Source organism: Paroedura picta, chromosome 2, assembly GCF_049243985.1.
Source record: "Paroedura picta isolate Pp20150507F chromosome 2, Ppicta_v3.0, whole genome shotgun sequence".
NCBI classification, from domain to species: Eukaryota; Metazoa; Chordata; class Lepidosauria; order Squamata; family Gekkonidae; genus Paroedura; species Paroedura picta.
This window is the reverse complement of record NC_135370.1, coordinates 287,012-303,303: the sequence shown is the minus strand read 5'-3', so window position 1 is coordinate 303,303 and position 16,292 is coordinate 287,012. Positions and strand designations below refer to the sequence as shown.

At 44.1% G+C, this 16,292-nt stretch overlaps 1 protein-coding gene across 4 annotated transcripts in view; it reads left to right on the top strand.

The window, feature by feature from the left end:
* AOX1 (aldehyde oxidase 1) overlaps positions 1-16,292 on the top strand; it is a 143,022-nt gene that overhangs the window by 78,559 nt on the left and 48,171 nt on the right. For all 4 annotated transcript variants that reach the window (XM_077319115.1, XM_077319116.1, XM_077319114.1 and 1 more), the window contains exons 26-27: positions 6,330-6,557; positions 16,189-16,284. In XM_077319115.1, the coding sequence (XP_077175230.1) occupies positions 6,330-6,557; positions 16,189-16,284 (324 nt within the window). The remainder of the gene's footprint in view (positions 1-6,329; positions 6,558-16,188; positions 16,285-16,292) is intronic.

The following is a 16,292-nucleotide window of genomic DNA, read 5'->3' as shown; positions in this document are numbered from 1 at the left end:
TGATCTTGGAGCCCATGAAAATAAAATCTGTCACTATCTCCATTTCTTCCCCATCTATTTGCCAGGAATTGAGAGGGCCGGATGCCATGATCTTCATTTTCTTGATGTTGAGTTTCAAGCCAACTTTTGCACTCTCCTCCTTCACCCGCATCAACAGGCTCTTTAGTTCCTCTTCACTTTCTGCCATTAGAGTGGTATCATCTGCATATCTGAGGTTGTTGATATTTCTCCCTGCAATCTTGATCCCAATTTGTGACTCCTCTAATCCCAACTTTCTCATGATGTGCTCCGCATACAAGTTAAATAGGCAAGGCGACAGTATACAGCCTTGCCGAACTCCTTTCTCAATTTTGAACCAATCAGTGATTCCATGTTCAGTTCTCACTGTTGCTTCTTGACCTCCATATAAGTTTCTCAAGAGGCAAATAAGATGCTCTGGTATTCCCATCTCTTTAAGAACTTGCCACAATTTGTTGTGCTCCACACAATCAAAGGCTTTAGCATAGTCAATGAAGCAGAAGTAGATGTTCTTCTGGAACTCCCTAGCTTTCTACATGATCCAGTGTATGTTGGCAATTTGATCTCTAGTTCCTCTGCCTCTTCGAAATCCTGCCTGTACTTCTGGAAGTTCTCGGTCCACATATTTCTGAAGCCTAGCTTGTAGGATTTTGAGCATAACTTTGCTAGCATGAGAAATTAGTGCAATGGTGCGGTAGTTTGAACATTCTTTGGCATTGCCCTTCTTTGGGATTGGAATGTAAACTGACCTTTTCCAATCCTGTGGCCATTGTTGAGTTTTCCAAATTTGCTGGCATGTTGAGTGTAGCACTTTTACTGCATCGTCTTTTAAGATTTTGAATAGTTCAACTGGAATGCTGTCACCACCACTAGCTTTATTGTTGCTCAGACTTCCTAAGGCCCATTTGACTTCACATTCCAGGATGTCTGGCTCCAGATCAGTAACTACCCCATTGTGGTTATCAGGGATGTTAAGCTCGCTCTTGTATAGTTCCTCTGTATAATTTTGCCACCTTTTAAAAATCTCTTCTGCTTCTGTGAGGTCCCTACCATTTGGTCCCTTATCATACCCATATTTGCATGAAATGTTCTCTTCATATGTCCAATTTTCTCGAAAAGATCTCTGGTCCTCCCCATTCTATTGTTTTCTTCTATTTGTTTGCATTGTTCATTTAAGAAGGCATTCTTATATCTTCTAGCTTTTCTCTGGAATGCGGTATGCGGAATGCGGTACGGATCCTAATTCTGTCAGGTGGATCAATAACTGGTTGACAAATCGTACCCAGAGGAGACTTGTTAATGGTTCAGCATCTTCTTGGAAAAGAGTGATAAGTGGAGTACCCCAAGGATCTGTCCTGGGCCTGTGTTGTTCGACATATTTATAAATGATTTGGATGAGGGATTAGAGGAGATACATTAAATTTGCAGATGATACTAAACTGGGAGGGGTAGCAAACACAAATAAAGACAGCAACAGAATACAGGATAATCTTGATAGGCTCGAGAAGTGGGCTAAACTGAATAAAATGAAGTTCGATAGGGACAAATGTAAAGTTCTGCATTTAGGTAGGAAAAACCAAATATACCAATATAAGATGGGGGAGACCTGTCTTGGCAGTAGCATGTGCGAAAAGGCTCTAGAAGTCTTAGTAGACCATACATTGAACATGAGTCAGCAGTGTGACTCATTAGCTAAAAAGGCAAATGGGATTTTGGGCTGTATCAAACGGAGTATCGTGTCCAGATCATGGGAGGCGATGGTACCGCTTTACTCTGCTCTGGTTCGGCCTCACTTGGAGTCCTGTGTTCAGTTTTGGTCACCCCAATTGAAGACGATGTTGACAAACTAGAACGTGTCCAGAGGAAGGCAACAAAAATGGCAAGGGGTTTGGAGACCAAGACATATGAAGAATGGCTGGGGGAGCTTCGTCTGTTTAGCCTAACAAAAGGGTGCCATATGGAGGATGGAGTAGAATTGTTCTCTCTTGCCTCAGAGGGACAGGCCAGAACGAATGGGATGAAATTAGTTCAAAAGAAATTCCATCTGAATGACTGAAGATGGCGCCGTACTAGCTGGGCTTCTGTCCGGCTCTTAAGCCATGCTGAGGGTCAGGAGCAAATGCACCTAGCAGACCTGAGCAGATACGCAAATCTTGCTCACCGGTCACCCCAGGAACCGGGTCCTACAGATCCGTGGAGACTGAGTTCTCCGGATCGCCGCAGCATGTGCTCAAGGTCATGATGGCGCCCTTGTCGTAAATAACTTTCTAATCCTGAAACGACCAGCTGACCCTACATTCTTCCCAGATCATCTTTTACCAGACTGACAGGAGCCGAAGTCTACAACAGTAAAGACTGTGAGTTTTCTGGCTTTTCCTTTTCTTTTCCCTCAAGCTCTTCCCCCCCCCCCCAACCAATTTACAAGTGAATTCTTTCGTCGAGTGGGAGGCTCCCAGCTAATTATACCCACTAATCAAACACAGAGAGAGCTTAAAGAAAAGAGAGACTTTAAAGTTTTGTTGGAGAGAGTTCAGTGGGGGACGCTGACTTGATACAGAGATCGACAAACTGATAATTTTGGATCGCTCGTGCTCCCGCGAGACCTCACGAGACTTTCTGTTTAAGTTTGTGACTGCCTAGAACTATGGAAAAATTAACTAAGGCACAGCTTTTCCATTTGTTATGTGAAGGGAACTCAAAGATACTGAAAGCAGTCAATAAGGTGGAAAAGGAAATCCGAAAGACTAAGGAAGAGCTTTTAGACAGAACCGATAGTTTGGAAAAAACAGCTGATGAAAACACAACTCAGCCAACAATACTTCAAACGAGAATTCAATGTCTGGAAGTTAATCTACAGGAAGGGGAGAGAGCTAGGGACGTAAAAATCAAAAGCACCTTGGAAGAACTTGGGAAAACAGATTTAAGGAAGGAAAGCACCAAAAACCTGGAAGTCTACTTAGAGCAGGAAGTGATTTGGATCAACAAAATAGAGTCTATTCAAAGGCGACAGCACGCAGGAAGCTATCAGGAGATATCTCTGTGCGACCAGAGGAAGAGATCCGGATTGACAAAGTATACAGAGCCTACTTAAAGGCGACTGCAAGCAAGAATCAAGCAAGAGACTTCTTTGGCCCTGACAGAAGGGCCACCAGAAATACTCTATGGAAAAAAATACAATTTCATTTGCTGCAACCACCTGAAGGATGTGATGAACAGTGGAGCATTCTCCTGGTTTCCTGTGGGAAAGACAGCAGCAGTAACTTTTAGGTCAGGACCAATATATGAAGGGAACTGACTTTATATTATCTAAGACAATAATAGAATATATTCTTATAATAGATTATACTCTCATATGTATCAACAATTACTCTGCTAAGAAAGATGATAATAACTTCTAGATCAGGATCAATATGTGATGGGAACTGAATATGTATGCCAATATGTATGCTAAAAGAGGATGGCAAACTATACTTCATATGTATTAACAAGACAGCAGCAGTAACTCTTAGGTCAGGGCCAATATATGAAGGGGACCGACCTTATATCACTTAAGATAATAATAGAATATATTCTTATAACAGATCATACTCTCATATGTATTAACAATCATTTCGCTAAGAAAGATGGTAAAAACTTCTAGATTAGGATTAATATGTGATGGGAACTGAATATGTATGTTAAAAGAGGATGGCAAACCATATCAGCTGGTCGCTTTTTTTCTCTTTTACTTTTCTGTAAATGCTTCATATAATAATAAATAATAAAATTATTTTTTAAAAAAAATTCCATCTAAACATCCGGAAGAAGTTCCTGACAGAGTGGTTTTGTCAGTGGAACAGGCTTCCTAGGGAGGTGGTGGGTTCTCCATCTCTGGACATTTTTAAACAGAGGCTGGAGAGCCATCTGACAGAGAGGCTGATTCTGTGAAGGCTCAAGGGGGTGGCAGGTGACAGTAGATGAGCGATAGGGATGAGAGTGTCCTGCATAGTGTAGGGGGTTGGACTAGATGACCCATGAGGTCCCTCCCAACTCTTTCTATGATTTTATGGTTCTATGATTCTAAGGTCAAGATCCCAATCCACAGTCATATGAGGACTCTGTAAAATGGCCCTTTTCTACCATGAATGAACCTTTGCTCCAAAGAAAGTTGATTTGAAGCTCAACGAATTCCCTCTGGATGAGGGCCTTGGAGGAACAGCAGTAGAAATAATTTCCTGGCCAGGGGAGAGCAAATGTTCATCTGCTGTGCTGTTTTGACAGTTACATTTCTGGTATTCTGGAAGCTGTAACTTTGTTTTTTTCAGATGTGTGGGAGAGTCACAAAGCGCTCCTTAGCTGGAGCTTGTGGTGGCCACCCTGCTCCCTTCTCTTTCTGTAGAAGCCATTCTGTTGAGAAAGATCTGCTAGCAGAGTGGCCGGTCACCACCTGGGGCCTAGGAATCTCCCAATCCAGAGTTAGCAATCCTACCTATCACCACTCCTCCCCCCAACCCTGGATATATGAACACCTTTTCAAGTCAGAGGACTGAGACCCATATTACAATGTCTTGTAGTGTTGACTACTGCTACCTGAACCAATCCTTTCTTCACCATGAGAAATGTTTTATCCCCCCCCCTTACTGGAGATGCCAGAATAAAGTTTTGTTCTAGATGAAAAGTGAGAGAGGTTGCCTGAACCTTGCCATTTTGGACACCCTGTCCTGTTCATTATGCTCATCAGCACTTTCTTCCTGCCGATATTTTGGGACCCCCCAGGAGCAGTGTCATCTTTTTTTGTTTCACAACAGGGATCCTGTGCATTTTGGCAACTGTATGACAGTTTTCGGTTTTGATTTCAACATTGAAGGGTTGGGAAACGTTTACTTGTGGCAATTGTTTCTGGCAGTTCTGAAGTCAAACACTTTGACAGTTCCATGTACAGTTCTGGAGTCCTCACTTCCAAAAGGATGGGGTCAGAACGGATATGGAAGAGAGTGATAAGGATGATTAGAGGCCTGGAGACTGTCGTACAAGGCTGAGGGGAGACATGATTGCTCTTGTTATGTATTTGGAACGCAGGCAGGGACCTCTTCTTGCTGGCAGCAGAGGACAAAGCTCCTAATAATGGGTTTAAATTATTTATTTATCTATCATATTTATATACCACCCACCCCAAAGGCTCATTATGGGTGGAAAGGTATGGACTAGCTATTAGGAGGAAAACATGATACAGTGACAGTAGTTCAGTAGTGGAATTATTATTATTATTATTATTATTATTATTATTATTATTATTATTATTATTATTATTATTCGATTTATTGCCCGCCACTCCCTTGCGGCTCGTGGCGGGTTACAACATTTTAAAACCCCAATAAAATCCATTAAACAACAACTACAATTCATTATTAGTTAGCAAGCTAACATGGCAAGATCGGCTAATCAACTTCCCCCTCCTCCTACTAGCAGGTGGAGAGAGGATACTGATGGTCCCATCCCCAATCCTAATTCCAGGTCCCGGTCCCGGGGGGGGGGCATAGATGTTAGCCTTGGCCTCAACCATAAACCTGGCGGAAGAGCTCCGTCTTGCAGGCCCTGCAAAACGATGGAAGATCTCGCAGGGCCCACAGCTCTCCCGGGAGCTCATTCTACCAGGTAGGGGCCAGGACCGAAAAGGCCCTGGCCCTGGTCGAGGCCAGGCATGCTTCCCTAGGGCTGGGAACGAATTGGCTGCCTAGGGAGCTGGCGGACACCCCCTCATTGGCTGTCTTCAAGCAGTGACTGGACGCATACTTAATCAGAGTCCAGTGGCACCTTTAAGACCAACAAAGAGCTTTCAAGTGCTGAGGAAGAGCGCCTGCACTCAACAGCTCACACCTGGAATAAATCTTTGTTGATCTTAAAGGTGCCACTGGATTCTGATTAAGTATGCGTTGTTGTGCTGCTTCAGGCGGACCAACACGGCTACCCACTTGAATCTGGACGCATACTTGTCAAGGGTGCTCTAGGCTGATCCTTCATTGAGTAGGCAGGGGGTTGGACTAGATGGCCAGGATAGCCCTTCCAACTCTGTGATTATATGATAGCAGACTTTGATTGGAGGGACTCACAATACAGCAATTTTACTGAAGCTAAGGAGCTCTGATCATTGCCTGAGTCGTAGACCCTCTGGGAGTCCCATGCACTTGAGCTCCATGATGGCCAAAAAGGTGGGATAATGTATTAAATAGATAAGCTGGGAACAGGATAGGTAACTAATAGGTAAATGTTTTCCAAGATGGTTTACAAGTACTTGGCTAAAATAACCATATCTTGCTTGTCTCCTTGTGAAGGTCCGGGAGATGAACATGTACAAAACAGTGGCCCTCACTCCCTTCAAACAAGAGATGGATCCCAGGAATTTGGTTATGTGTTGGAAAGAATGCTTGGAGAGGTCTGATTATTACAACCAGAGGAAAGTCATAGATGAATTTAACAAACAAAACTACTGGAAGAAGAAAGGGATTGCCATCACTCCCATGATGTTTCCAGTTGGATTCGATAAGACGTATTACAACCAGGTAATCACCGTACAGACAAACTCTACTTCTAAGAATCAGTACAGAAGGCTCTTAGTCCCCCCCCCCATAACCATCATTGTTTATGATTAAGGCCTATTAAAATTGAAGGAGTTAATTCAATGTAGGATCAATTGGATGTTTAGGAAGAGGAATGGATCTGGAGGTTCTGTCAAAAACTCAATTCCACTTTCCATGTGAAACAGAAGGAGAACAGGTGAAAGAATGTATGATAAATTAGGCAAAGAATTTTAGCTATGATGTAGCAGTAGATAAATGGGAAAGAATGTGGCTGAAGGAGATTATTATTATTTTATTATTTGATTTATTATTCACCACTCCCAATCAGGCTCGTGGTGGGTTACAGATGCCCAGTGGGTTACAGATGCCTCCATTAAAACCTCATTAAAATGGGCAGAAAAATATCAATACAGTAAACCAATTTAAAATAGAGGCAGATTCTGGGCATAGACATATGGACAACAGTAATCAGGCCTTGTGTCGTATAGCCGATCTGCAACAGAGATAGATTAGGTCTCGAGATAATTGACAGAATTTTTTGCAAGGTCCACAATCTGGGAAGGCTCCTTTACACTCAACCCACCGGTAAGCAGACCCATCATCGTGCCTCTGCAATTAGTCTATTCGCCCCTTTGCCACGTCAAGGATAATTTTAATAAAATGTATGGATGGTGTTTGTCACCAGGCAAATTAGGTAAGATCTATACAAATGTTTTGAATAAATGTTGGAAATGTGAGCAGCAGAAAGGAACTTTTTATCATATGTAGTAGACCTGTAAGAAAGCCAATTATTTTGGATACCAATACATTTTCTAAAGCAGAATATTTTAAAAATACAAATGCAGATGAAACCAGAGACTTTCCTATGGGATTGATAGATAAACAAAATAATGGAAATTTGTGACTACACACAAAATTTGTATGCACAAAATTTGAAAACCTCAACTATACTTACTGTAGAAGACTGGATGATGAAATTCATGGAGATTGCAGAGATGGCTAAACTTACTGGTCTGATCAGAGAAAAAATATCTTTTTATTGCTAATTGGAACCCCTTCATTGACTTTTTGCAGAAAAAAATGAATGGATGACTTGTGGATTTACAGAATAAGGGGAAAGAAATTTGTATTGAAGTAGATAATTATTAGAGACTAGAAATAAAGCCCGCTGTCCTCTGAATACAGCGGGCGCTAGCATGTGTAGGCCGGGGATGCGGGCAGTTGTAGGGTGTAGAGTTCAGGGGCCATAGGAAGGGGGTGGAGAGGGTGGCTGGGCGTCGGCACGCAAGTGTGCGCTAGTGGTGGTGTGCGCTAGTGGCAGGCACAGGGCAGAGGCTTGGGCCACGCGGTGGGGCAACGGCGGCTGGAAGAAGGCCAGGGCAGCGAGACGTGGCGGCCGCGGTGAGACCTGTGGCCAGCGGTGCAGCCAGGGCTCGGGGGCAACGCTGCCGGCAGCAGAACAGAGCAGGGAAGAGCGGCAGCGCGTGGACAGGCGGCCCTGGTGGCGTGCGGGCGGTGGCGGGGAGGCGACGGAAGCGGCGGGGAAGCGGGTGAAGAAGCAAGCAGCAAGTGGCGGCCGGGAGAAGCCTTGGGGGGGCCACGAAGGGACGTGCGGGGTCGGGGTGGGAAAGGCACGTCGGTGGGGCGCGGAGAGCCGTTTGGGGAGGCGCAGCGGATATAGCGGGGAGTTCGCTGGGTGGGGAAGGGATGTCGCTGGGTGGAGGGAAAGCAGGTTTCCCTTAGCCCAATGGCATGGGGCGAGGCTCCTCCGCGGCGGCCATGCCAGTGTCCCCGGCCGACTTACTGTGCTGCGGGCGCATAGGCGACGATGGTGGCCTCAGAGGAGTGGAGAGTTGGCGCTTAGCACGTCTCCCCATTGGCCACTTGGCCCCGGAGTGGAACTCAGAGGCTCCTGATTCGCTCCTCCGAGTTTTTATCCTGGATAATGCCCGCTCACTCTCCTCCCACTTACCCCTTCCCCTTTTATTTAATACCGCGGAGCGGTTCAAAGATGTTGGTAACAATTTGTAATTTCTATTAACTTGAGAGTAAGTAAATAATTTTTGGGTAGACTGATAAACTTGAATGTATTTGATATAAGTTGCTAAAGTAAGGAAGAAGTAACTGATGTCCTATTTTATCTTGAATATGTAAAATAAATAAATAAATATAAATAAATAAATAAATAAAAATAAATAAATAAATAATCTTTTACAAATATAACCCTTCCTACCTCGACACTCAGGGTGGGTAGCAACATAGAATAACATCAACAAAATATAAAATCATATAATATACATAGTAAAATCCTTCATCATTTAGTTTGCCCCCACCTAGTTTTAAATGGGGGGTAGAGCAGTATTTTAACAATTGTTTCCAAAGCCTCATTGCCTGGCAACCCAACTTAGCCACTGTAAAGCTAGACTCTGGGTTTTTATCTTCTAACATTCTAAGTGAATAAAACATTCTATCTTTCCCGGGTGTTTCTAGGCAGAGAGGATCAATGGATAAGAATTTGGGTAGTGAAAGAGCACGGATTCTATGGTGTCAGCCAGGGAGTCCCAGAGATCTTCTCCTTGGCTCTTACTACTATTCGGTGGAATATACACATTGATACATATTAATCTTCTGGGGAAAAGTCCCTTGACTGATAGGACCTGGAAGTTGTTATACTGACTATTTTCTAAGATTAAAACATCAGCCTTTAAATCAACTGAAACAAAGGTAACCAGGCCTCCACACCCCGTCCCTTTGCATGTATCTGGGTTGCTGGGACTCAGAAAGCCTTGTAGCCCTGAACAGAAAGCAAATCCTGTTCCTGTTCTTGAATCCATGTTTCCTGCCGGAAAATAATGTCATGAACTTGCAAAAAAATCAGTGTTATAGAGCTTATTCTCCACACCCCCCCCCCCCCAAGATTCCAGAACAAACACTCTAATTGTCAGGGCTCACTCGTGATCTTATTCAGGTCTCCCTCCGGATCCAGGACTACACATCCGTTATTACACAATGGTGTGAGTGTAGTATGTTCCTCTCTCGTATTTTTGCATTTTTCGCAGGGCAAGGTGCCCTCTAAGATCTCCTGTTTGGGGGTAGTGGGGTCATTTTGCTTCCCACTGCTTGTTAAAACTGAGGTTGGGATCAGCGGTTGAAATGACCCAGATGTACTTGCTGACAATACATTGTTTTGGTGAGGAGATTCGGAGCCTTGTGAGTGCATGCCTTTTGTAGTGCTCAGAAGCTGAAGTCTTAGATGTTCCAGTCTGGTCGTGATCTCTTTTTGCTCTGTAGGTGGAAGATCAGAGTAGGAGATCAATAGGTCTTCCTCTGTTGTGTTTTCAGGGTCAAAATGAACTTGATCCAAGCTGGGTTGAGTGGGTAGATCAGTCCACTGTATCAAATCTTGCTGGCGAGCATCCGTTGGTGGTTCTTCAGAAGGACTGCCCAATTCCATCAAGGGATTAGTATGCTGCTTCGGCAATAAAGATTTTAAAATTGTGTTTTCAAAAATGCGGACTGGGAAAATCCCTTTTGAGTGGAGAAATAACTTCTTACGGAGTTGTAGGGTAGGTATAGGATCAATGAAGGATTCACGTATTTGTTTTTACAGGTGACATTCAAAAATTACCTGTTCCACAGACTCCTCCCAGGGCATCCCCCTATATTTACCCCCTAGTAGAGCAGAGGGTAAGGCCTTGTGTGTTATAAGGGTGAAAGATCTTTGATAGTCTGGGCATTAGAACAGGTCTATTTAGGCTGACCCTACCAGTCAGAAGCCTTTTAGCTCCGTTCTGGTCATGCTGGCCTTCTAGATTGTTACCCATATTGCATGGACATGTATCCTAGAACAGTGGTCCCCAACCTTTATCAGGCTGGGGACCGGCAGGGCATTGGGCCGCGCCCGCAGGGACCGCGCGGGCCACGCCCACGCTTCGGGCCGCGCCCGGCCGCGCCCGCGGGCCGCACCCGCGGATCGGGCCGCGCCCACGAGCCGCGACCGGCCGCGCCCGCGGGCCGCACCCGCGGATCGGGCCGCGCCCGCGAGCCGCGCCCGGCCGCACCCGCGGCCCGGCCCTGATTCCCTCTCCCCGTCCTCCCCGCAGTAAGAAGCTTCCCGGGCCGCAAGCTTGCGGCCCGGGAAGTTTTTTACTGCGGGGGGGGGCGGGGAGAGGGAGCCGCAGCCCGGTGCCATGGCCTTTGCGGCCCGGCGCCGGGCCGCGGCCCGCAGGTTAGGGACCACTGTCCTAGAACACGTGTCTAAGAGCTGGTGGGGAAGATAGCACAATTATAGTGAGAGGAGGGTAACTAGCATTATGGATTGTTGCCTATATATACCAAGGTAACTGCACCTGTAGGAACTCAAGGCAGATAGCAATGTAAATGGTAAACCAGGAAATATAAGCTTTATTGAAAAGAAAATAATAAAAAACATAACAATAGCTAACACACTCACAAGCAGTCAGATAGAGAAGAATAGGGTGGAAAGGAGAGGGTCCAGTATAGTTACCATTTCCTGTAGAGATGACAGGCGAGAGAAAGCAGGCTGCACGGAGACCGTGCAGGGTGTTCAGATGGATCCCATATCCAAAATGCAGACAGGGGCTTGCTAAAGCCATTGTTTATATTGAGGGCCAATCCGCACTCGTTCAAAATTGAAATCGCTACTGTTTTGTTGTTATGCACAACATCATTGACAATCTGCAACACTCCTAAAACCGATCCGCAAAAAGCGGTTCGCTGTAGCACTTTCAGGGAAATCCCAAAAAGTGGATTCACCCTCCGGGAAGCGCTACACTCTTGCAACCAATCTGCAACACTAGCGGGAAAGTTCTCTGTGTTACAATTGTTGCGGTTTCTGCAAAGTCCCTCCCCCTAGCTCTCTCCTCTGATCTTCCGGCGAAGCGATCGCCAATTTTTTTTCTCGGAGCGAGCAGAGATCAACGCACCAGCGAGCCTTCATTCACCCAGCAAGGCTTCCCTGGCTGCAGTCCCTCCCCAGAGCTGTTTTAAGTCACCAAACACCAAGCAACACACAGCCCGGTTTGCCGGTTTATTTTCCCTTTATTTTTCACTCTATTTTTGGCCGAAAATTGTGCCCGTGCGGGGCGGGGGGTTATTTTTTTTTCACTCGGGGGGAGCGTGGCAATGATGAAACGGCAGCTCAAACACCACCTGCTAGCTAGATGGGTCTCTCCGTTGCAACGAATCAACGCAGATTCGTTGCAACTTGTTTTTTTTTAAATCTTCCTTAAAGGGAAAGGGGCTTTTTGGGATCACGATAACGGCTGCCTATTGGCTGCTTGACGGCCAGGGGCGGTACAAAGCTCGGCAATATCGATTCCTGGCTAGCGATTTTTGCCGAGACCGGAAACCTGTGGGAAACGATAGAAACGCAACTGGATTCCACTACAAAGGCAAGTATGCATAACGACGAATTCCACTATTTAAAATGGCATTTTTTCGTTCCGCAACCAATTTGCTACATAGATCCTGGTGCGGAATGGCCCTGAATTTGGGGGAGTTGGCCTATGTGATGCAAGCCAGCTGGGAGGCTAGTTGGAAATCACCCAGCCTGGTGTTGGGCAACTTCTAGCCCAAGCAGGAGATGGCTGCTGATGGCCTTAGACAAAGGGTCTAGCTGTGGGGTTTGGGGAAGAGATTTCCCCTGGCAGAAGGGCCAAGCATGAATATGTTTGAAAGACAAAGAGGTTTGCCCAGGAACTTCTGGGCAAACAGGATGGAGCCAGTCCACTTGATCAGAAGTACAATGGAGAGGGGGTAAAGTGGAGAGCAAGAGTTGAGCCAGGGGGGCACCTGGGCCAGGCAGCAGCTGTCATTCTGAACCTCAGGCAGAGAGCAGGATTTCTAGGATGGAGTCTGACCTGGCTTAGTCAGACCTTAGCAGTGTCATGGCTTTGGCTTAAACCTGGACTATTGAGGCGTACCATTGGCTGTAGAAGACAGTGTGCCTGTCTGTGAGGTAGAAGGTCCTGCCAATACCTAGGATTCTTTGTTTGACAAAGACCTTGGCTTGCTAATAATCCATAGCTGATAGAAATTGCTCGGACAAACCAAAGAAGACCAGTTTATTTCTCAGCAACCTCAACCAACCTCAACCATATTTATCCTTCAAAACTAGTCTAATGCATTCCTTGCCATGACGAGGGGGCGAACTAGCCTATTGCAGAGGCACGACGATGGCTAGACTAGGAACCAAGCACCTAACAAATTCAAATCCAATTGGAATCAATAATAGATTTCTTTATCATGGAATAGACCCAAAATCCAACAGGGCGAGCACAAATTTTGTCAAATTGTGCTCTGATATGAATTTAAAAATTCTAAATGGCTCAAAATGACTGGGGAAGGCACTGGCAAACCACCCCGTATTGAGTCTGCCATGAAAACGCTAGAGGGCGTCACCCCAAGGGTCAGACATGACCTGGTGCTTGCACAGGGGATACCTTTACCTTTACCTTTACCTAAATGGCTCAAAAAATTCCCAAACTCAAATGAGTATACTCATCTTTCGACTAGAGGTAACAGCGTCATCGATTTCGTTTGTGTCTCCTGGTCCCTTGTTAGTCGGATCAGCAACTTTGTAGTTGGCAGTCGAACAGAAAGTGACCACATGCCTCTAATTCTCTCAGTTAAGATAGACTTGATAGACTCCTATTCAAAGGTAGACTCTGTAACTCTAGACTATTCCCTGAATTTTAGAAAATTAACTTGGGCTCCAATCTTGATCCCTCAGATTGAGCAAGTGATAAATTCCCCCCAAATGCAAGATTTGAGACATAAGCTCCTTATAGCAGACTCCATTAACTCTATTTTGCAACTCTATGAGTCAGTTATTGGGCTTTTTTATCACCTATCAAAACCTCCCAATAAGAACATCCCAATCCCTACTTGGTTTGATAAAGAATGCTTATTGGAAAAGAAACTATTAAGGCACTGTTGCAGGCTATTCAATAAATCAAGATCTCTTGATAACCAATCCCACTATCTCAGAGCTAAAGCTGAGCACCAGTCTCTTGTTGCTAAAAAAAAATCCGAGTTCCACAACAGAAACTGGGAATCATTAAACAAAGCACTAAATTCATCTGATAACCGGATATTCTGGAGAACTGTGACCAATGCCTTAACAAACAAGTCAAATAAAACTGTATGTCCTATTCCAGCTTCCAAATGGGTGGACCATTTTTCCACATTGTTCACATTACCGTCTTCACTAGTCCCTCAACTGTCCATTGGACAATCCTCTTCCTTTCCATGTCTGCTGAGATTTCTGAACTGATAAAATCTCTAAAACCTCACAAGTCACCCGGTCCAGATGGGATCCCTCCAGACTTGATTATTCATTATGCTGACTGATGGGCTGTGCCTCTAGCACATCTGTTTACAAAAATCAACCAAACAGGACTAATCCCAGATTCATGGCTAAATTCCATCATAACCCCAATATATAAAAAAAGGAAAAATTGGCCTTCCGAGTAACTACCGACCCATCAGTCTATTGTCAGCCGTAGGTAAGCTCTTTGCAAAATATCTGGCCACTAAACTTATAAACTGGACATTCAACAATTACATCATAGGGCCAGAGCAAATAGGGTTTAGGAAGGGATACACTACCTTAGATCATTGTACTGTTTTAGCTTTTTTAAGTCAGAAATACACCAAACCTAAGAGGGGCAAATTATTTGTTGCCTTTATTGATTTAAAAGCAGCCTTTGACTCAGTTTCCAGAGAGAAACTCTGGATAAAATTAAACAATCTACACATAGACCAGCGTCTACTCTTTCTATTAAAACAGCTCCATCATAACAACCACTACCAAGTCAAATATTCTGCTGAGGGAAATTTAACACCAAAAATTCAAATAAACATAGGAGTGAAACAAGGTTGCATCCTTGCCCCTCAGTTATTTAACCTTTTCTTAAGTGACTTACCCCTCTATTTTAACAAAGTTAATGGCCATCCCCCCATTCTTGGCCAAAGACCCACTCCACTTCTTCTATATGCAGATGACACAGTTATCTTATCTAGAACTCGAGTTGGCCTAATACGCTATCTCCGGTCATTCGGAGATTACTGTAGTGACAATCAACTAAAAATAAACCTTGAAAAAACTAAGATCATGGTATTTGCAAATACCCGATATAGGTTTCCCTGGATAATAAATGGTAAACATATAGAACAGGTCAATCACTACAAGTATTTAGGCATAAACTTTACTTATAATAACAGTTGGGTCAACCATAGAGAAAAAACAATCAAATCTGCAAAAGGCCAGTTGTCCCTTTTAGCCAAGTTTTATCATCAAAAAGGCAACAAAAACCTTCAAGCAGCCATTAAAATCTACAATGCCAAAATAATTCCTCAGATACTCTATGGAATCCCAATATGGATGGATGCATTTAATAATAAATTAGAGAACATCCAATCTTTCTTTTTCAGAAATCTGCTGGGAGTCCCAAACTGTGTGGCCAATCATACAATTGTAGCAGAACTTGGCCAACAGAGTCTAGAAGCCCGGGCTTGGTCTCAGTCCTTTAAATACTGGTTAAAAATTCATTTCCATGCTCAAATGGGTAGTTTGTTAATTAACCTTTTGACTGACCCTTATTCTTTCAGCTGGCTGGGCAAAATGTCAAAAAAACTTCAAATTATGGGTCTAGACATCTCATCCCTTAGTATGCAAGACGAAAGGACGATACTAAAGCTAATATCACAGAGACTAGAAGATCAGGATACACAGATTCTGGGCTCCTCTAACAACAGTGTATGTTCTCCCCGCTTCTGGGATATTCCGTTATCTTACAAATCCATGCCCATGTATCTCCAAATTTTGGAGACACACCAGTTAAGAAGAGCATTTCTAGTAGCTCGCTTAAACATCTTTCCTTCAAATGTCACCAGAGGTAGATTTTTGAATATCCCTCCTCAGGAGAGATACTGTTTACATGGATGTAGTGTCCCTGACACGTTGCATCATATACTTCTGGTGTGTCCCAAGTTTGAAATATTTCGTTGCCCGTTAGCTAATCATCTGAAGAAATTGAAATACAGCTGTGTTAATGAGAAACACTGTATTAAAATGATATTAAATATGAGGGACAGAGCAACTATTATAAAAGTAGCAAAGTTTTTACTGGCAATTTTAAATGAAAATCTTTTACGATGGATTTTACACCTGAAACTGTTTGAAAATTTCATTTTATGCTTTGCAATTTTGTGCCAATAAAGGTATTCTGATTCTGATTCTGAACTAGTCTAACTAAACATTTAGATAAGGTGGTCAGCTTCAGCCAGTAAGTCCTGGCTGCAGTCCAAAGCCTCACCTCCATACCTTTCTCCAGTCAGTGACCCCATTAGAAACACATGATGGCTCTTGCAAAATAGCCCTTAAACATTTAGACTGGGCCTTCTCCAAGAGCATCTTGCTTGGATTCTTTGTGGTAATGCTCAATAGGGCACCATACAGTTGCTGTGGCCTCTTGGATCAAGGTGTACTCCTGCTCCTACGTTTGTGTACATTGAATTGTTCAGCACCAGTGTGATACAGGTAGGATAGTTACTAATGAAAGTCTGTAATTTCCCCATTGTTCCTTAGGCTCAAGCTCTGGTGAATGTCTATGTCGACGGCTCCGTGTTGGTGTTTTGTGGTGGAACTGAGATGGGACAAGGGCTTAACACGAAGTTGTTACAGGTAGGAAT